Genomic DNA, 22980 nt, shown 5'->3' on the forward strand with positions numbered 1-22980 from the left:
AATTTCTGACGGTGGGAAGAAGGTGGGACATGAAACTCTGAAATCTAGTGTGTAATGTGTAATACCCTCAGAAACTTTTATCCGGCTCCTAATGTCCTTTACAATATGCTTGTTAAGAGTCCATTTATTTCTTTCTTTGAGTTATGTTTACCTAAATCCTTCAAAAGCCTTCTTTCTGAAATACTTTTTAGGATAATGTGACTAAATTAATCTGTACATTTCCAAAAAGGATGTGATCAAAAGATGAAACTTTCCTTGGTTGGAGTGACCTTGACCGTGACCTTGACCATGACCTATTAACAAATTCTCCAACTATCCTTATCTATAAGTGAGACTGGGAAATACTGATCCCTCAACCATTTAAGCAAGAGCACTTTCGTTTGGGTTTTCTGGTTTGTACTCACTCTTTCCCACTCACACTCTGTCTCCAAACAGTAAGCTAGTATAAAAATAATGTATTGAATTTTGAAAACGCCTTAGTTAAAATTACAAATAAATTACCATTTGGTAAAAAATTCTAGAAGCAATGGTTATTCCTATACAAGGGTCTACAGAGAGAAGTAGATGGAGGCAGATACCCTATTCTTTGGGTTAGCAGATAGTGTGACTAAAATTGACTTCAAACTGTATGTGTAAATGAAGCCGAAAAGACATTTGATTGAACGGCTTTTTCACACTTTGGGAAGATGGGATGTTAATTTAAGAAGCATACTTACTGTTTCCAGGGCTGGATACCATTTTGTATCTTTCCTCTTTATCTGAAGTTCTCCCAACTCCCCTAGAAAAGGCTGTCGTTACTCCTCCCCACCACTTGCTACCAGCCTTGTAATTTGGTTAGCTGCCCTAGAGGGGGACAGGCAGCCATACTTGTCGGTGTCATGCATATTTGACCCACAGGTATGCCAGGCAAGAGAAGGAGAGGCAGACTGTAATTCTGGAGTGTATTGTATTATCCTTGCTGACAGACTCGTGAAGACTGTTTTATAAAAAATCTGCATTCATAAGTGAATTTGTTTTTACTTTGCCAGTTTCCAATTGAACAAGCAAGTTCTATAAATGAGTAAATATTGATTGTGAACTTACCAGAACAGAAAGCTAGAATGAGATCTAGCCTGTCTCCTGCATTCAGTCAAGTTTTTTCTTATTCTTGCAACAAGCCCTTAAACACGTCCAGGCACTAGTTCTAAAGAGCAGTGTTCTTTCTGGATCTGTTGGTGATATTATCATTGACAACCCTTATGTGATAGGGTCGGTTTGAGACTGGTAAATATTAAAGAAGTATTAAGAGTTAAGAACGGTCATCATTTAGATTAAGTTTCCAGAAAAACAATTTTTCTCTTGGGCAAATAATATCTCTTAATATTGAGGGGCAGTCATAAGATATGACCTCTAGTTCTAGCTTTGTCACTAATCTACCATGAAACTATCAGTAATTCCTTTCAAATATTCCAAATTCCTTAAACTGAGGATAGTGAGAGAAGATAATCTCTAAAGTCGTTTTCCAGGTATAAAATTCTAGATATAAAAAAATGTAAAAACATGTTTTATTAGAATTTTTTAAAAAGGTATTCTTTTGTTTGCCAATTTTAACTTACATAAACAGAAATACATTTCTTTCTTGGGTGCTATATCATGTTTTTGAGAATACCAGAAGACTTGCTGAGTGAAGCAAGTTGTTAAACTGCTTCCAATAATCACGTAGTGTTGTGTATGTGTGTTTAGGATCTTTAACCCTCATTTTTTTATCAACATCCTCTCCCCCAAGCATCCTGATGGGCATTTGGAACGTCAACATTATATCATAGAGAGTGGTTGATAGAGGAAGTTGTTTGTACAGGAGACTTCAGATGCTTAGGTGTTTACAGTAAGAGACACACTACTGTTCCTTAATTCCACCAAACTCAGCAAGAAACGTAGTTACTGTCAGCCATCTTTCTGTGGCAATTTTCTCTGGCCACTCTTGGCTTATCGGAACCCAGAGGGGAAATAAAATGGTTTTGCAATCCCTTTTGCTCTGTTGCAGTGTTAACACTTGTTTAATATGGGGAACTATTAAGTACATGTACCTTCAACTCTAGTGGAAGAAAGCATGGTGTTATATCTCCCCAGGACAAACCAGAATAAAGGAGAACATCCCACATTTTCATAAATTAACAAATGTTTTTGGGGTTCCAATTTCAGAACAGATCCTTGTTAAGCATTTTTAAGAAGATAAAGCCTAGTTTTACCCTAAATAGAGTTAGAGGTGAGTTCGGTTGACTTTTATGGGTCTGAAGAGAGGACTTGAAGTATCTTCATTTTTGCCTATTATTCCTTAAATTTGTAAGACGATAAGATTTAACACTTAACACAATGCTTCAAAATTTAATCTTGGTAATTTTTTTCTCATTTTCACATAACCACTGCCCAAATTGGATTCATCATGGGCATCAAAATAAAGATCTGTACATATGTAGCAGTGGTGATGATTTTGTCAGACTTGTCAGAGATGCTACTGTGTTTAAACTTACTAGATTGTTTCATTAGATCTTTCTTCGATTAAACGTAAATTGATGTCATCTGTAAATTTAACTTACTACAAACTAGAAATTCTACTGCTAAACATTTGTTAAAGTACCATTTCAGTAACTTCCTTTCTGTAAGAAATGAGTCAAATTTACCAAAGTAACTGGAATGCCAGGAATGGGTAAAGAGGCTTATCTGTTCCATGGCCAGGACTTTCAATACAGTGAATGTAATAGGCTATAATCCTAGGTATCATCTTTATTGGTAATTTGGACCTTACTATTAGAATGAGCTGATGAGCTGGGCAAAGCTTTACAGAGTACAGGCTCTGAAGTTGTAAAAAAAAAAAAAAAAGAAAAGAAAATTCTAGTAAGCCAACTAAAGAGTGATTTTTTTGCATTAGTCATTTAATCAGTGTTAAAAACATTTCATTGACATTTTCCCCGTAAAAATCTCTATGTAGCAATCTCTATGTACATATGAATATAATCTATGAATAGTTTAACATGACCATATTTTGTTTAATAATATGTTTGCTGAAAGGATCAGTACTTCAAACTGAGAAGAGAGTCATCACAAGAAAGCTCACAATTACCATAAAACTTAGCCCCGAGGTCTAGATTATAACCAACAAATTTATCTGACTGCCCACCACGGTAAGAATTGAGTAAATGCCATTCATTTGTTCATTTATATGCTTCAACAAATATTTTTATCTCCTCTGTGTATGTGGCACTTTGTTAAATGATGGGGTTGTAATGATCAGCAAAAGTTCACATCGTTTCTGCCCTCCCGAAGTTTATAGTCAAATTGGGGATTAATGGGTGTTAATTAAGTAATTAAAGATAAAACACAGTGCAGAGGTCCACGTGAGTCTATGATGAGGATTTGATCCAATCAGGCAGGTCAGGGACTGGTCCGTGAGAAAGCGATCCTTGAGCTGAGATGTAAGAATGGGTTTGATTAAGCGAAGACCTTACCAGGCGGATACAGCAGTATTGACATGCACACAAAGGCAAATGCCCAGATAGCACATATACACCAGAGCTGCCCCAGCAGCAGTCCTGGGGAAACTCTCGCACACAGGGGCAGTAGCAGGCATGTGGGTCTCCTGCTGCTCATCACATTCTGAGCAGCATCTGCCAGGGCTAGACCCACCCCAGGAGAAGGGACCCTGAGTCTCAAGCTTTGCATCTTTTAAGCTATATTACTAGACATGTACTGGCCTCTTTCCTGATGTGAGATCGGGGACTGCCGTCCAGCACCAGTGCAACATAACAGAACCTTAGCACAGTGTTTTTGCTTGGGTAGCACTGGCCTCCGCTGGTACAGTCTGGGGGTGGCTAGAGTCCAAGCCTTGAGGTTGATCAGAAGTGATTGCCTTAAGCGCTGGGCTGCAGCCAGTTTCCACAGAGCTTTGCAACGGGTCATCATTTTTTCTGGGACTCCAGCCCACAGGAGGCTCGGTTAGCCCTTCCTCTCAAGCATCCACAAAAGTCATTTGGTGCAAGAGAGAATAGTGAGTAGAGGGGACTGCCTTCATTGTGACTAATGACCGTGGATACCGCACTGGAAGCAGTTTCCTGCTTTGCAGGTGAAAGAGGTGCCTTCTAATGGTGAGGCTCGTGCCGCAGTGGGTTTGGTGGAAGGATAGAGGGAATGGGATGGAGACAGAGGGAGTGATAGGACTCCACGGGTTTTCAGTGAAATTTGTATCTATCAAAAACAATGAATCACTCTACATTTACATTATTGAACTCCACATTTTTTTTAAACTCAGTTGATAGCTAATAAATTTAAAGAGAAAATATTGAATGGTCATATATAGTGAGAGAAATGAAGGATAAGACAATGAGTTCTGGCCGCTAAGAGAATAGATCTTGAATTTTCCCACCCTACCCACACACACACAATGGTAATTATGTGACAGATGCTGGTGTTAGTTCCCACTGTGAAGGTAATCATATCAAAGTATGTAAGTGTATCAAATCATCATGTTGCATCCCTGAATCTTGTGCAGGATTATACATCAATTATATCTCCACAAAGCTGGAAAAGATTTGAACAGTAAAAAGAAAAATGTAATAAATACATAAAAGAAAATCTGCACTGTTATATATCCTTTGACTGAATACACAAGTGACTGCTGGAAACAAAAGCTGTACATCAGTCAGACTTTTCCTGGTGCTTAAATGAGCCAAAGGAGGAAATTAAAATTATTAATGAATGTATTTTCTGTTTGAAATAACAAATGGCTTAATGAGTGAATTATGGTTTAGGTGAAAAATTTTGAGGATCAGTTCATCTTTTAAAATACGGTTCCATTTAATTATAGAAATGTAATTAACTTTTACTTTAATATACCTGTTTAAAGACCCATTACTTTATGATAGTCAAATTTGTTTCTGAAATGTACTTGGCAAATTTTATCAGTATAATTGTTTGTTCCTAAGTATTAGTAAGTTTGTTTCCTTAAAACACTTTATTCTGATGATAGAATATGTACTTAATTTTCCATTGGTTTTAGCATGTGTTTAAACCTCTAGGTTAAAACATTTCTTAATGAATATTAATCAGTTCCACAACCAAGAAGCGAGTTGACTGTCCTGTTAAAGAATAATTTTGTAAATCTTCTTAGCTACCATATATTGTGTTCTACTTACTATACTAATTGCCATTCTTTCAGAATCAACTAAAAGTTCATTTTCTTAACTTTTTCAAGATCCATCTTTCAGTACTTCCTTTACTCCTGCTTTTATGTTTCCAGCCTTTCTGTGATGATTTTTTGCTCTCTTTCTGTCCCTCCTCTTCTGAAGCCATGTCCCTGAACCTGAGGATTATGGCTGTTCTCCCGATGAATGGTAAGCTGCATGGACCTTTCTGTCTCATGGATTCCTTTAAAAAGTTTGCATTTCATTGTTTTGATAAACACATTTCACTAGTTTTGGGGGGGAAAAGGCATTATTGATCAGGTGAGGTCAGCGTGCTATAAAGAACATATTTCTTGAAATCCCGTGACTGTCCTTGATTTCCTATTGCATAACCTTTAGTCATTTTACAGACATTTAGTTTAACAGTTAGGCTTGCGAGAGTTTACATTATGTATCCATAATAAAGTCTGTAATGATCAACTTGGGGTCCCTGGGCTGTGAACTAGCCAAGATTTACTAGAGCTCGAGAAGTTTTCTCTTTTCTAGCTCAGCACTGCCATCTTCTGCTGCAATTTATATTCTCTACCGAGCCACAAAAAGACGCTACTGAAACCTACCCAAGAAGCAGAAATTTCCTTTACGTCCCTTTTCATTAGTTTAGTAAATCTATATGGGGGCTAGAACGTGAACATTTTCAAAAATAAATGCCTAGAACAAATGTTGGAAGACTATGCTGCCAAGGACTAAAGTTAACTGAAATATAAATAATTTTAGAATTATTAGAGATGTCGCTTTATAGTTTTAATGTCCATGCTTTTGAGGGGTTTTGCTTGTTTTCCCTTAAAATCCCTCCTCCGTGGATTTAACATTTTCATTTAGAACAGGATAAGTTTGCTTTGGTATTTCTCGAACTCATCATGATTTGGTGACCAGCGAAACTTCAGAGAACAGGTTCTTTTAATGCTGGTAACTATAGAACCCATTGTGGTTTTAGAAGGGGTTATATTTTTATTTTCAGGTTGTACATGTGTTTATGATTTGACCACATGTCCAGTATGCATGGAAGTCCAGTAACATCATTTAATATTTTTCAACTTGACTTTGATTTCAATACAGTGGAGCTTTGATAACAATTTGCAGCTAAACTCGGACCCATAATAATGCCAGAGGCAGTTGTTTGATTCATGTGGTATGTGATGAGTCGTCACATTTAAACTCATTGCTTGGAGTGTCATCCAGTTTTGACACCTACATGCAACTGAATAATTTTTAGCTTTTTAAAAAATGTTCCAAAGATTCTTACTGCTGGTGGATAATTTAAGTTTAATGCAGTAGCTATTCCCTTTTAGTTAATCCTTCAAGAATGTAGTAAAATTTTGTGACTATATCTATTTATTGTTTTCCTATAACATTAATACAATTCTATTGATTGTCAATAGTGTTCACTCGTATAGAATTAATATAAATTTTTCTAAGAACTCTTATTCTTAAGGAAATTGACTGTAGCCTATTTTTACGAAGGTTGAATGGAAATGTAAAAAATTGTTGCTTATTTACTCAGATCATTTAAGATATCCTACTTTCAATAGAAGTTGTTTTGTGATTTCTATCACTTTTGGAGAGGATACCGTATTATCTAGTTAAGATCTCTTTGTAAAAAACTCTGCTGGAAAATTTGATGTTTGAAATTCTAAACTAGATAACTCCAAATAAGAAATGCCAGATTTTTCATAAATTATATGATTCTGCTTAAATATTAGTATTTTTTTTTTAAAGATTTTTATTCGGAGCCCCTGTGTGGCTCAGTGGGTTAAGCTTCTGCCTTCAGCTCAGGTCATGATCTCAGGGTCCTGGGATTGAGCCCCACATCAGGCTCTCTGCTCAGCAGGGCGTCTGCTTCCCACCACCCCTGCCCCCAGCCTGCATCTCTGCCTACTTGTGACCTCTCTGTCAAATAAATAAATAAAATCTTGAAAAAAAAAGATTTTTATTTATTTGTCAGAGAGTGAGAGCGCAAGCAGAGGGAGAAGCAGGCAGAGGGAGAAACAGGCTTCTTGCTGAGCAAGGAGCCTAACACGGGACTTGATCCCAAGACCCCTGACATCATGACCTGGACCAAAGGCAGACACTTAGCCATCTGAGCCACCCAGGTGCCCCTAAATATTAGTATTTTTAAAAATAAACGATAGGGAAGGCATTTACCACCTTTATAATAAAGTGAGCTTTATTTTAAATAAAGCTGAGCTTCTGAGATTCCTCGTCTATCAGACAGTTACCTACAGGCCTGCAAGGATGAAACAACACATGCTACTCGAGTTTCTGTTCTGTCCTGGCCCACTGCAGTGGTCAAAGATGCAGACTTCGGATTCTGACCACCCCAGTTCACATCCTGATCCTATTGGTGCCCTTGAAAAATTATCTAATCTCTCCGCCTGCCTGTCTTCCTCTGCTAGAATGTGGACATCATAGGGAGGTTGTGAAGATTGACTAAGTTCTGTTTTTATTTTTACTTTTTTTTTAAGATTTATTTATTTGAGAGAGTGTGTGTGCGTGTGAGCATGGGGGCGGGGGCAGGAGCGCGGGCAGAAGGAGAGGGAGAATCTCAAGCAGGCTCCATGCTGAGCATAGAGCCCAACTTGGGGTGATCCTGACAACCCTGAGATCACAACCTGAGCTGAAATTAAGAGTCTGATGCTCAACTAACTGGGCCACCCAGGTGCCCCCCAGTGAGTTCCATTTTTAAAGTGCTTAGAATAGAGTCTAGACATAGTATACTCACAGAGAGTGTTAGCTGCAGTGTCTCACTCAATCCTCATGATATATTTGAAGAGCTGCGATTGACGTGACCATATTAAAATTAGTGAAATTTAGGCAAAGATAAATAAATAACTTGTCCTAAAGTACACAAACAGGAAACATGAAAGCCAGAATTAAAACCTCACACAGCCCAGTCATAAAGTAGGTGCTAGTCACTTTGTGTCCTACAGACCTTAAAGAACTGTAAAGTATATATGCTTTTAGAGTACAAAATATCCTTACCATTTCAGTCTTTTTTTTTTTTTTTTTTTGGTCTTTTCTTATTAAGGTAGCAAGAGCAGGTACAATTTAACTGGCTTGAGAAAAGTTAGCACAGGGAGCAGAATTTTGCACATTAATACATCTGGCATCTCCCCCAACCCCCATCCAGTTGATTTCATGTTCCCAAGGAAACCAAGATCAAAAGTGTGATGCTGAAAAGAAAAGAAAAAGGGAAAAAAAAAAAAAGAGAGAGAGAGAAATCCCAAATGAATCCTGTGCTCCCAGCATCTGACCACATCATCATTCTGCTCGTCTTAGGGATAAACTAGAGAGTAGAGATGACTGTATAAATCCATAATCAAAGTTCATGCCTGTCTGTGAATAGCTTCACATTGCAATGCAAAGTTCATTGAATTCCATATATAAAACCTATAGCCTATATACATTTTACTGCCCTGCTGAACCATATTCACCACAAAAATGTTAAGTTTAAAAAACACATAATATTTAAAACTTACATGTGTGCAGATTATTGTACATTTTTTTGTAATTTGAAGGCAAACCTGTGATATTCTCTTGAGAGTATTTTCAAACATACCCTCTTAACATTAAAGATAGTTGGGTGATGGTTGTAGCTTTATTCACTTAAATATATTAGTATAAAATAGTTCACAGAGATAAGATCATTTCCCAACCAGTAGCTACTTACTCCAAAATTTTCTTGTTATTGCCAACTATGGTAATCTAACATAAAACCTTAGAGATTCTTTTCTTTGAAACATCTACCATTGGAGAAAAGATCTGCTTATTCTTAAGATGTGATTGTTTTCAACTATATATTTCCATAACCACTTTTTCTTTTCCTCATGCTTACTGTGGCAAATTTCAAACCTAAACAAAAGTAGACAGATTACCCTTTCACTCTCTTCCATAGTACACGCTCAAAACCAATGTCATCTATAACTTCCCCTCACCATTATTTTGAAACCAATCCCAGATACCATATTTATTTTTCTTAACTATTTAATATAGATTCCATACTGTTCTGATATATTTTTGGAAGTTAATGCTAGTGAGGATGATTCTCCAAAAGGATTCCCTTAATGTGTTCCATGCTTAGTCACTGAGTATGGGTTTTAGTATTATCATAGTATCAGTGGATAGTACTATTTTCTGGTCTTATTTTCTCATTTCATCTTGGTCTATAATTATGTATGGAATGAGTGGTATTTATTTTTTCTGCTGCAATAGCTAGACTCATGAAAACATCCTTCCACGTGTGACTGTATAATAATGAGATCTAACACATCCAAATTAATGTTTGTCTTCAAAGTAGTCACGTTGACAGGTAATTTCTTTGTTTCAATGATGCAGCCGTTTCATAGAATGTTTTTGGAACTCCTCTTTTGTAATTGCCTTCAGAAATACTTTGAGCCACACAGAAAAGCAGGTCTTATGACTTTGGTTAAAACTGATGTCTAACAGGGGGAGGAGTCAAGATGGCGGAGAAGTAGCAGGCTGAGACTACTTCAGGTAGCAGGAGATCAGCTAGATAGCTTATCTAAAGATTGCAAACACCTACAAATCCAACAGGAGATCGAAGAGAAGAAGAACAGCAACTCTAGAAACAAAATCAACCACTTTCTGAAAGGTAGGACTGGCGGAGAAGTGAATCCAAAGCGACGGGAAGATAGACCGCGGGGGGAGGGGCCTGCTCCCAGCAAGCGGTGGAGCAACGGAGCACAAAATCGGGACTTTTAAAAGTCTGTTCCGCTGAGGGACATCACCCCGGTTAAGCCCACACAGGGTCAGCACGGCCTCAGGTCCCGCAGGGTCACAGAAGGATCGGGGTGTCTGAGTGTCGCAGAGCTTACAGGTATTAGAACAGGGAAGCCGGCTACAGAGACAGAGCCGAGGAGTAAGCTCTAAGCTCGGGGTTACCTTGAACCGGTCGCAGGCTCGGTCAGCTCGGAGTGCAGCCCGAGGCAGGGTGACGGGAGTAAATTAGCGCTGTTCTCTGAGGGCGCACTGAGGAGTGGGGCCCCGGGCTCTCGGCTCCTCCGGGCTGGAGACCAGGAGGCCGCCATCTTCATTCCCGCCCTCCGGAACTCTACGGAAAGCGCTCAGGGAACAAAAGCTCCCGAAAGCAAACCCCAGCGGATTACTCAGCCCGGTCCCTGGTAAGGGTGGTGCAACTCTGCCCGGGGCAAAGACACTTGAGAATCACTACAACAGGCCCCTCCCCCAGAAGATCAACAAGAAGCCCAGCCATGACCAAGTTCACCTACCAAGGAGTGCAGTTTCAATACCATGGAGAGCAGCGGAATTCCAAAGGAGGAGAAAGCAAAGCACGGAACTCATGGCTGTCTCCCCATGATTCTTTAGCCTTGCAGTTAATTTAATTTTTTTTTCTTTTTCAATTTATTTTTCTTCTTCTGCTAAATTTTTTTTAACTTTTGCCCTTTTCTTTTTAACGTTTTTTAACTAGGTTATCTAATATATATATATTTTTTTTCCTTTTTATATTTTTTTCTTTATTGGTTTTCTTTTTTTAATAGTTTCTTTCTTTCTTTTTTTTTTTTTCTTGTTTCTGAACCTCTTTTTATCCCCTTTCTCCCCCCCTCACGATTTGGGATCTCTTCTGATTTGGCTAAAGCATATTTTCCTGGGGTTGTTGCTACCCTTTTAGTATTTTACTTGCTCCTTCATCTACTCTTATCTGGACAAAATGACAAGGCAGAAAAATTCACCACAAAAAAAAGAACAAGAGGCAGTACCAAAGGCTAGGGACCTAATCAATACAGACATTGGTAATATGTCAGATCTAGAGTTCAGAATGACGATTCTCAAGGTTCTAGCCGGGCTCGAAAAAGGCATGGAAGATATTAGAGAAACCCTCTCGGGAGATATAAAAGCCCTTTCTGGAGAAATAAAAGAACTAAAATCTAACCAAGTTGAAATCAAAAAAGCTATTAATGAGGTGCAATCAAAAATGGAGGCTCTCACTGCTAGGATAAATGAGGCAGAAGAAAGAATTAGCGATATAGAAGACCAAATGACAGAGAATAAAGAAGCTGAGCAAAAGAGGGACCAACAGCTACTGGACCATGAGGGGAGAATTTGAGAGATAAGTGACATCATAAGACGAAACAACATTAGAATAATTGGGATTCCAGAAGAAGAGGAAACAGAGAGGGGAGCAGAAGGTATATTGGAGAGAATTATTGGAGAGAATTTCCCCAATATGGCAAAGGGAACAAGCATCAAAATCCAGGAGATTCAGAGAACCCCCCTCAAAATCAATAAGAATAGGTCCACACCCCGTCACCTAATAGTAAAATTTACAAGTCTTAGTGACAAAGAGAAGATCCTGAAAGCAGCCTGGGAAAAGAAGTCTGTAACATACAATGGTAAAAATATTAGATTGGCAGCAGACTTATCCACAGAGACCTGGCAGGCCAGAAAGAGCTGGCATGATATATATATTCAGAGTACTAAACGAGAAAAACATGCAGCCAAGAATACTATATCCAGCTAGGCTATCATTGAAAATAGAAGGAGAGATTAAAAGCTTCCAGGACAAACAAAAAATGAAAGAATTTGCAAATACCAAACCAGCACTACAGGAAATATTGAAAGGGGTCCTCTAAGCAAAGAGAGACCCTAAAAGTAGTAGATCAGAAAGTAACAGAGACAATATACAATAACAGTCACCTTACAGGCAATACAATGGCACTAAATTCATATCTCTCAATAGTTATCCTGAATGTTAATGGGCTAAATGCCCCAATCAAAAGACACAGGGTATCAGAATGGATAAAAAAACAAAACCCATCTCTATGTTGCCTACAAGAAACTCATCTTAAACCCGAAGACACCTCCAGATTTAAAGTGAGGGGGTGGAAAAGAATTTACCATCCTAATGGACATCAGAAAAAAGCAGGAGTGGCAATCCTTATATCAGATCAATTAGATTTTAAGCCAAAGACTATAATAAGAGATGAGGAAGGACACTATATCATACTCAAAGGAACTGTCCAACAAGAAGATCTAACAATTTTAAATATCTATGCCCCTAACGTGGGAGCAGCCAACTATATAAACCAATTAATAACAAAATCAAAGAAACACATCAACAATAATACAATAATAGTAGGGGACTTTAACACTCCCCTCACTGAAATGGACAGATCATCCAAGCAAAAGATCAACAAGGAAATAAAGGCCTTAAATGACACACTGGACCAGATGGACATCACAGATATATTCAGAACATTACATCCCAAAGCAATAGAATACACATTCTTCTCTAGTGCACATGGAACATTCTCCAGAATAGATCACATTCTCGGTCCTAAATCAGGTCTCAACCATTATCAAAAGATTGGAATCATTCCCTGCATATTTTCAGACCACAATGCTCTGAAGCTAGAACTCAATCACAAGAGGAAATTTGGAAAGAACCCAAATACATGGAGACTAAACAGCATCCTTCTAAAGAATGAATGGGTCAACCAGGAAATTAAAGAAGAGTTGAAAAAATTCATGGAAACAAATGATAATGAAAACACAACGGTTCAAAATCTGTGGGACACAACAAAGGCAGTCCTGAGAGGAAAATATATAGCGGTACAAGCCTTTCTCAAGAAACAAGAAAGGTCTCAGGTACACAACCTAACCCTACACCTAAAGGAGCTGGAGAAAGAACAAGAAAGAAACCCTAAACCCAGCAGGAGAAGAGAAATCATAAAGATCAGAGCAGAAATCAATGAAATAGAAACCAAAAAAACAATAGAACAAATCAACGAAACTAGGAGCTGGTTCTTTGAAAGAATTAATAAGATCGATAAACCCCTGGCCAGACTTATCAAAAAGAAAAGAGAAAGGACCCAAATAAATAAAATCATGAATGAAAGAGGAGAGATCACAACTAACACCAAAGAAATACAGACAATTATAAGAACATACTATGAGCAACTCTACGCCAACAAATTTGACAATCTGGAAGAAATGGATGCATTCCTAGAGACATATAAACTACCACAACTGAACCAGGAAGAAATAGAAAACCTGAACAGACCCATAACCAGTAAGGAGATTGAAACAGTCATCAAAAATCTCCAAACAAACAAAAGCCCAGGGCCAGACGGCTTCCCGGGGGAATTCTACCAAACATTTAAAGAAGAACTAATTCCTATTCTCCTGAAACTGTTCCAAAAAATAGAAATGGAAGGAAAACTTCCAAACTCATTTTATGAGGCCAGCATCACCTTGATCCCAAAACCAGACAAGGATCCCATCAAAAAAGAGAACTACAGACCAATATCCTTGATGAACACAGATGCAAAAATTCTCACCAAAATACTAGCCAATAGGATTCAACAGTACATTAAAAGGATTATTCACCACGACCAAGTGGGATTTATTCCAGGGCTGCAAGGTTGGTTCAACATCCGCAAATCCATCAATGTGATACAACACATTAATAAAAGAAAGAACAAGAACCATATGATACTCTCCATAGATGCTGAGAAAGCATTTGACAAAGTACAGCATCCCTTCCTGATCAAAACTCTTCAAAGTGTAGGGATAGAAGGCACATACCTCAATATTATCAAAGCCATCTATGAAAAACCCACCGCAAATATTCTCAATGGAGAAAAACTAAAAGCTTTTCCGCTAACGTCAGGAACACGGCAGGGATGTCCGTTATCACCATTGCTATTCAACATAGTACTAGAAGTCCTAGCCTCAGCAATCAGACAACAAAAGGAAATTAAAGGCATCCAAATTGGCAAAGAAGAAGTCAAACTATCACTCTTCGCAGATGATATGATACTATATGTGGAAAACCCAAAAGACTCCACTCCAAAACTGCTAGAACTTGTACAGGAATTCAGTAAAGTGTCAGGATATAAAATCAATGCCCAGAAATCAGTTGCATTTCTCTACACCAACAACAAGACAGAAGAAAGAGAAATTAAGGAGTCAATCCCATTTACAATTGCACCCAAAACTATAAGATACCTAGGAATAAACCTAACCAAAGAGACTAAGAATCTATACACAGAAAACTATAAAGTACTCATGAAGGAAATTGAGGAAGACACAAAGAAATGGGAAAATGTTCCATGCTCCTGGATTGGAAGAGTAAGTATTGTGAAAATGTCTATGCTACCTAAAGCGATCTACACATTTAATGCAATTCCTATCAAAGTACCATCCATTTTTTTCAAAGAAATGGAACAAATAATCCTAAAATTTATATGGAACCAGAAAAGACCTCAAATAGCCAAAGCAATATTGAAAAAGAAAGCCAAAGTTGGTGGCATCACAATTCCAGACATCAAGGTCTATTACAAAGCTGTCATCATCAAGACAGCATGGTACTGGCACAAAAACAGACACATAGATCAATGGAACAGAATAGAGAGCCCAGAAATAGATCCTCAACTCTATGGTCAACTAATCTTCGACAAAGCAGGAAAGAATGTCCAATGGAAAAAAGACAGCCACTTCAATAAATGGTGTTGGGAAAATTGGACAGCCACATGCAGAAAAATGAAATTGGATCATTTCCTTACACCACACACGAAAATAGACTCAAAATGGATGAAGGACCTCAATGTGAGAAAGGAATCCATCCAAATCCTTGAGGAGAACACAGGCAGCAACCTCTTCGACCTCAGCCGCAGCAACATCTTCCTAGGAACATCGCCAAAGGCAAGGGAAGCAAGGGCAAAAATGAACTATTGGGATTTTATCAAGATCAAAAGCTTTTGCACAGCAAAGGAAACAGTTAACAAAACCAAAAGACAACTGACAGAATGGGAGAAGATATTTGCAAATGACATATCAGATAAAGGGCTAGTGTCCGAAATCTATAAAGAACTTAGCAAACTCAACACCCAAAGAACAAATAATCCAATCAAGAAATGGGCAGAGGACATGAACAGACATTTCTGCAAAGAAGACATCCAGATGGCCAACAGACACATGAAAAAGTGCTCCACATCACTCGGCATCAGGGAAATACAAATCAAAACCACAATGAGATACCACCTCACACCAGTCAGAATGGCTAAAATTAACAAGTCAGGAAATGACAGATGCTGGCGAGGATGCGGAGAAAGGGGAACCCTCCTACACTGTTGGTGGGAATGCAAGCTGGTGTAACCACTCTGGAAAACAGCATGGAGGTTCCTCAAAATGTTGAAAATAGAACTACCCTATGACCCAGCAATTGCACTGCTGGGTATTTACCCTAAAGATACAAACGTAGTGATCCGAAGGGGCACGTGCACCCAAATGTTTATAGCAGCAATGTCTACGATAGCCAAACTATGGAAAGAACCTAGATGTCCATCAACAGACGAATGGATAAAGAAGATGTGGTATATATACACCATGGAATACTATGCAGCCATCAAAAGAAATGAAATCTTGCCATTTGCGACGATGTGGATGGAACTAGAGGGTATCATGCTTAGTGAAATAAGTCAATCGGAGAAAGACAACTATCATATGATCTCCCTGATATGAGGGAGAGGAGATGCAACATGGGGGGTTAAGGGGGTAGGAGAAGAGTAAATGAAACAAGATGGGATTGGGAGGGAGACAAACCATAAGTGACTCTTAATCTCACAAAACAAACTGAGGGTTGATGGGGGGAGGGGGGTTGGGAAAAGGGGCTTGGGATTATGGACATTGGGGAGGGTATGTGCTATGGTGAGTGCTGTGAAGTGTGTAAACCTGGCGATTCACAGACCTGTACCCCTGGGGATAAAAATATATTATATGTTTATAAAAAATAAAATTAAAAAAAAACTGATGTCTAACAAAAATATTATTGAATTCAATCACTTGTTTATATTCTTGGACTTGACTGGACATGACTCTGAATAACAAAGTCATTTCTAAAAATTCAATCTCCCTTTAAGGGATTTTGATTTGCAGCCAATAGCATTATTTAAAAGCAGGAGGTGCAGATCCTTTCAGAAAATGGTGCTTTACCTCCCTACTATTTTTATCTTCCAGTATGAGCCTGTGTGTAGTATGTGTGTGTGCAGAATGTATACATCTATTTTATGTGTAGGCTGTGCATCTATTACAGCTGACATGGATTTTGTTCTTGTCTTTAATTTTTAATTTAAATTTGATTTTTAAGTTCATAATGCATTAACACATTGCAAATTCAAAGGGCATAAAGAGGGAAGGTTTTTCCTCCCTTCCCTGTCTTAGAGCCCTCCTCTCCCCTCTTGGAGGCAGGCAGTATAAACAATTTCAGATGTATCCTTCCAGATCTGTTCTATGCATATACATGCATGTATTTGTTTTCTCTCTGATATATACAGAAAGGGAAGCATACTATGTGTCCTGTTTTGTGCCAGCTTTTCTTTTGACAGGGCATCTTTGAGATCAGTCCAAGATCAGCTAAAGAGTTTCCTATTTTTTGTATAGCATTTGCTACGTTGATGTACCACAATTTTTTAAAGCATCGTACTTGAGTTATTTCTAATCTTTTGCTATTAAAAAAAAAAAATGTACTGCAGGGACACCTGGATGTCTCAGTCAATTGAGCATCTGACTCTTGGTTTTGGCTGAGATCATGATCTCGCCGGTCCTGAGATAAAGTCCTGCATTGGGCTCTGTGCTCAGCAGGGAGTCTGCTTCAAGATTCTCTCCCCCTGCCCCTCCCTCTACTTGCCTGGTGCATGCTCTCACTCTCTCTCAAATACATAAATCTTTTTAAAGATATACTGCAAAGAATGAATTTACACATACAACATTTTGCCCCAGGTAGATAGCTAGTATAAATTCCCAGAACTAGAATTAAGGATATACATGCATTTTAAATTTTGGTGGAAATTGCTCAGTTGTTCTTATTAGAAGTTATGCCAATTTTCATACTCAGCAGTGGTATGATTTATCTTTTTCCATAATCACAACAGCACAGAATTGTCAAATTTATTTCTGCTAAATTGATGCATTCATTGTAGGGTAAACTGAAGTTTGTATCTAAAGGCACTGGTATTTCCTCATCGGCTTGTTGTTTCGCTACATTGTTGATCTTTTTCATGTTGGTTTCTATGAGTTCTTTCTATTTCGGGGAAACTAACCTTCATTGTATGAGTTGGATACAGTTTTCCCCAGTTTTTCCTTTGGCTTTTGATTTTGCTTGCAGTAGTTTTTGCTATGCAGAAATGTTTTAGCCATATATAGTCAGATTTACTTATTTGTTTTGCTTTCTGGATTATGTGTGATACATAGGTTTTTTCCCCTCCTACATTATTTTTAAAATTTTCCCATATCTGTAATATTTTTATTAAATGGTTCATCCATCTGGAGTTTATTTGGTTTAAGGTGAAAAGGATGGATCCAACTTTATTTCTTTTTTTCTAATGATTCTTTTGTTGACATAAATTTTGAGTTTAAAAATATTTCAAGGGCCATACTGTGATATAAGAAAGTAGGTGATACTGATTAAGCCATATGCATTCTAAATTTCCTGTTAATTTTTAATGCCATGGGGATTCTTCATTTTTTTTTTCATATGGTCAGGAAATAATTATTTATCCTGTATCATAGTTTTTAAATTAGCCTACAAGAAACTACCATCTATACTGTACAGACTACCTGCTCCTCATTCTCCTCACCTTAATGTTACCCTCCCTATCCCATTCCTTCTTGCAAAACACCATCATTTCTTCTGTCCCTTTTGTGTTCATAAGTGCCACTTAAAAATTCCCATGGAAAAAAAAAAATCAAGCAAAATGTTGATGTTGGCTTGCCTTTGTATTGGTGAGCAGTTTGCAAATTCATAGTTTTGTCCACTAAGTTTAAATTACCACTTTCGCTTTTAATACAGTTGGTTCTTATTTTGAAATGACATGAGTGTCTTAATTTTATCTGTTTACAATGACTAAAAGTGAACATCTTAGATTTCAGAGAGGGTTGTTGAGAGCTCCGTGCCTGAGTTATCCAACCCAGGCTATGTGGATTAGCAGATGAGTTGTTTATGGCTCTTATGATCTTGGAGAAGAAGTCACTTTCTGACTGAAGAGTTCTTATTTAATGTTATTCATGGTATAAGCTTCATTGATATATGGAGGGTGGAAAGTGTCCATATAAAGATTTCAGTTGCATATCTAATGTTATTTGTTTCAAATACATTTGAAAGTTATATCAATTATGGTAACTGATTTATGAGATAAAAGGGTTTCTGGTGAGATTAATAAGACATAGCTTCAGATTTGTGAAGGCTTTTAGTCTGGAATTCTTTGGAAGGAAAATAGACCTCCACATGCAAGATGTTACTGTGATTATTCTTTGACATTTCAATTTATCTAACAAATAAGTGGGAATGTATAACTAAGAACCATTAATGAATAAATTTTAATAATAGGGAGACTTTCTGGAGCCCCAGGAATAAACTATTTTTAAGAAATGATAGTATTTGGAGGAGAAATGTATGCCAATTTTTTTGCGTTCCCATTGATAAGTCCTTTAAAAGATCTTGGATTTTTCCCTCCGTCTTTAAAACTAGAGGAAAAGGAATAATGTCTTTATTCTGCTTCCTAGGGATGTTTTGAGAATTCAAAACTACTACATTCTAATGAAGATGTACTATATTCCAGTTCTCAGAATTAATAGATCAAACTGCTACATGTAAATAAAGATGTATCTTACTATAAACCTTCTAACTTCCTCCTTTGGTTGTATTTCATTGATACTGTGTATGTTTAATTATATCAGATTCTTTTTTTCTTTAGTGATTTCTTCTTCCTTTCAAACAGCTGGCTTTAAAGATACAAAACTCTTGGTATTTGGCAAGCTGGCAATGATAATACTCTGTAACTGTAAAAATTATGATCAAAAGCTTTCTGGGCTACAGTTACTTAGTATTGGACACATTATCTTTCCTTGGTGAATTAATTCTAGAATTTTCTTCTATGCACAAAAGCTTAGATGTATGTATTTTCACTGAACATTGCAAAGTATAGCCTTCGGGTTTGACATTCCCACTTACGTGTTCTATGTTCTTCCTTTTAATCTCAACATTTTGATATTAAGTTGCATGGCCATGAGATTTGTAATAGCTAGATTACAGAGGCAATTCTGACTCCATTTATTTCATGTGAAGTACATAAGTGTTTGCTCATCTAAAGGTAATCCCAACACCAAAAAAATCCCCTACATTTTTATGATTTGTTCTTACATATGCAGGACAAATATGATATATACATAAATATATCAGATATTTCTTAGTGAAAGATGTTGATAAGATGTATATAAAATTTATTGCTCATATTTTTATGTTCCATATGATAATCATGTAGTGTTAGTCTCTACAAATAAAGATTTCTCATAGGCTAAAGTAAAAGAGTCAATTTTCTTTTATAACTTTATTCTCAAATTCTAAAAACTTGAAAAATTATGGAAATAGAAATTCACTTCTAGGTATTTTAGCAGTGTTGTTACTTTTTTAAAAATCTTTTTAAGCTTCATGTGATTACAGTGTAATTCCACTGCAGAAGAATGAGCTATAAAATACTATTTTTTATTACACTGTAGAAGTCTATCACATTTTAGGATGCTTGAAAATAATGTATGGTGCAGTTATGAAGTCTATGGTATCTTATCTAGAAATGAGGACTAAATTATATTTAATCTATTAAAGGTTTACAGGCATGATGATTTATTTAAAAAGCAAGTGACAAATAGATCAGTGGCTTATATAAATGAACCAGATTTGCTCCATTTTCCCCTTCAGGCAGAGCTCACAGTTTGGAGACGAAAAAACATTTAGTGATACATCATTGCTGGAAAACCTCCAAAATAATCACGTAAGCAACATAAAACCATTATCTTTTTGTTGATGAGTGAAAGCTAATGAGTATTTCTCTGAATTATCTTCCATGTTTGTATATTCTTTTTTTTTTTTTTTTAGTTTCATGATCATTTTTAATACTTATCCAGATCTTTTACTTTTTTCAAATCCATTTTACTTGGCCCACACAAATTCATGGCTATTAGGAATTTAGTTTTGAAATTCTTGTTAATCGATATTCTATCTTTTCAAAGTATCTTACATTAAATAATTAATAGAATTCTATTTGCATAGAATAGCTCACTACACCATTTCAGACTATCTGTTTGGCAGGTCCCCAATCTATACAAAAAGAATTCTGGAAACTTCTACCCAGTGTGACCATTGTACTTGTGAAGTTACTGACACTTAACAAAAATTCCATCAGATCAAATGGTATGGCTTCCTGGGGTTTTAACCCCAGAACCTTTTCTCATCATCACTCCAAGCTCAATATAGCAAAGCCTACTCTCAAACTCATTACCTCAGAACAGGCTCCTTGAGCACAGGTGGCTTACTGACCTGTGCGGCGGGGTGGAGCTCTAGCAAGGTGTCTTACAGGTACTTTTGGGATCCTTTCTTCTTAAGCAAACCTTCTATAGAATATGAGGTTCAGGATCCACAAGACCTAGACCACTTCTTCCCTCTGCGTTCTCTTGTTTGGATTGCTCCATCACCTATTTTAATTCTCTTTCCAGGAACTTAAGAGCTGCTTTGGATGCCTCCTTTTCCATCCATCTCCAGCTCTATAGAGTGGCCAAGCCCTTGTCAATTGCAACTTCTAGAATATATCTGAAATATCTTCCTTACTTCATTCTCACTTTCCCCTCCCCGAGTCCACGCCAGCCTCCCCTTGCCAGTCTCCTTGTATCCACTCCGCTCTTTTCTTTCTCCTCAGGCCACACTGGCTTTTATTTTCTCAAACACGCCTCATTCTTTCCTTCTATAGGATCTTTTCAGTCTTAGGTGATCCCTGCTTGATGGAAAACCCTTGGCTCAGTTCTTCATGAGGCTGAAACTGCAGCTTAAATCTCACATTATCTTGAGAATAACCAAAGACTGGCCCAGATCACATTACATGATATTTGCACATTCTCTCCTTTATAGTCCTTTCACAGTATAAGTAAATATTTATGTATTTATCTGTGTCTGTCTTCCCCACAAGCTAGGCTTCACACAACAAGGACCATGTCTGTTTTGTGTACTGTACTAACCTGAAAATAGATTTTTCAAATAATGTTGTGATTTACCTTCCCAATCACTTCACTTGTTTTTTGGTTTTTTGTTTTGTTTTTTAGTCCAAGGGCAGAAAAGAATATTTTTTATTTGATATTTATCTTCATCCGACCAAACAGCAAGATGTTTAATTTAAAAGATCTGGCTTCTGGGGCACCTGGGTGGTTCAGTCTGTTGGGCATCTGACTCTTGATCTCAGCTCACGTCTTGATCTTGGGGTCATGAATTTGAACCCCAAGCTGGGCTCCATGCAGAGGGTGAAGCCTACACACAGAGAGAAAGAAAGGAAGGAAGGAAGGAAGGAAGAAGGAAGGGAGGAAGGAAGGAAGGAAGGGAGGGAGGAAGGAAGAAGAAAAGAAGATCTGGCTACTTTTCTCCTATAAACTCTAAGTTCCTTGCAGAAAGGATCCACTTTTATGTCTTCCTCAGGCTGTAAGAATCCATCCCATTATACATAGCAATTGCTCAAGCAATTCTTTTTATTTAGTAAAACATGTATCAGGTTAAGGCCATCATTTGTGGAGAGAGAAGGACAAGGCATTACAGAGGAATCCTCTGCCATCATCACCCCAGCACAAAATGGTGGAACCCCAGTAAGATCAGATGCCAAAAGTTTAAATCTAATCAGGAATTAGATCGAGGTAAATGAGCATTTTAGTATTTCTCTCCTGTCTTCTGAGAACAGGGTTTGACCATATCTACCTTTTTTCACTGTGCTGTTTTCATTTGACACACCAAGTTGTTTTGTGTAAATGTTTGGGAAAATGAATGAAAGAGTGTAAGAATGAATGATTTTAGTTAAAAATATGTTTTCCTCATAACAGAGATTGGCTTCTTTGTTGTCTATAACCTCGCACCTTCAATGCTGAACAGCTATAGTCTTAATAGACATAAGTAATTTTGCAGTCATTAGTGTCAAAATGTTTAAATGAAAAGGGTTGAATTGTGTGTTTCTTTCTTACAGCCAACCGCACCTATAATATGTGAATTTCTTACAATGATGGCAGTTTGTCACACAGCAGTACCAGAGCGAGAAGGTGATAAGATTATTTACCAAGCAGCATCTCCAGGTACAAAGGAAGGAATTAGAATATATTTTTCCAGTGGAAAATTTTCTGAAATTTGAGGTTGTCTAGAAAAAAATCAGTTTAATTTGGAAAAAGTAAAATAGCCAAGTTATGTTTTTAAATAACAAAAATGTATTTATTAATTAGAAAACCTAGTTTTCAGAATTAAATATATATATATATATATATATATATGTTAAAATATATAACCTTGGGGCGCTTGGGTGGTTCAGTGGGGTAAAGCCTCTGCCTTCGGCTCAGGTCATGATCTCAGGGTCCTGGGATCAAGCCCCGTGTCGGGCTCTCTACTCAGCTGGGAGCCTGCTTCCCTTCCTCTCTCTCTCTCTCTGCCTGCCTCTCTGCCTATTTGTGATCTCTGTCTGTCAAATAAATAAATAAAATCTTTTAAAAAAATTAAAATATATAACCTTATATACATAATTTTTAGCATATGACGTAAATTGTATGGAAATTGGAATAATAAAATTCACACAAAAAGTACTTTTTTATACACATAGTAGTCTCCTCCCTTCTTTGAAATTAACAATTTTGCTGTCCTCTTCTGGAAATGATAATCAGGAAGCTTGTTGCATAATTTGGATGAAGAAAGTTCACCATTTGAAAGAGATGCCAT

At 37.3% G+C, this 22980-nt stretch overlaps 1 protein-coding gene across 3 annotated transcripts in view; it reads left to right on the forward strand.

Annotated features, from left to right (window-relative positions):
• The window catches only part of LOC111149090 (ATPase phospholipid transporting 8A1), a 233220-nt gene that overhangs the window by 85682 nt on the left and 124558 nt on the right, over window positions 1-22980 (forward strand). For 2 of the 3 annotated variants that reach the window (XM_022506004.1, XM_022506006.1), the window contains 2 exons: window positions 19948-20020; window positions 22244-22349. In XM_022506004.1, coding sequence (XP_022361712.1) covers window positions 19948-20020; window positions 22244-22349 — 179 coding nt within the window. Of the gene's footprint in view, window positions 1-5321; window positions 5367-19947; window positions 20021-22243; window positions 22350-22980 lie in introns of all 3 variants that reach the window. The other variant, XM_022506005.1, reaches the window with a different exon arrangement.

Source organism: Enhydra lutris, unplaced genomic scaffold (assembly GCF_002288905.1).
Source record: "Enhydra lutris kenyoni isolate GAN:26980312 unplaced genomic scaffold, ASM228890v2 scaffoldscaffold21, whole genome shotgun sequence".
In the NCBI taxonomy this organism is placed as follows: domain Eukaryota; kingdom Metazoa; phylum Chordata; class Mammalia; order Carnivora; family Mustelidae; genus Enhydra; species Enhydra lutris.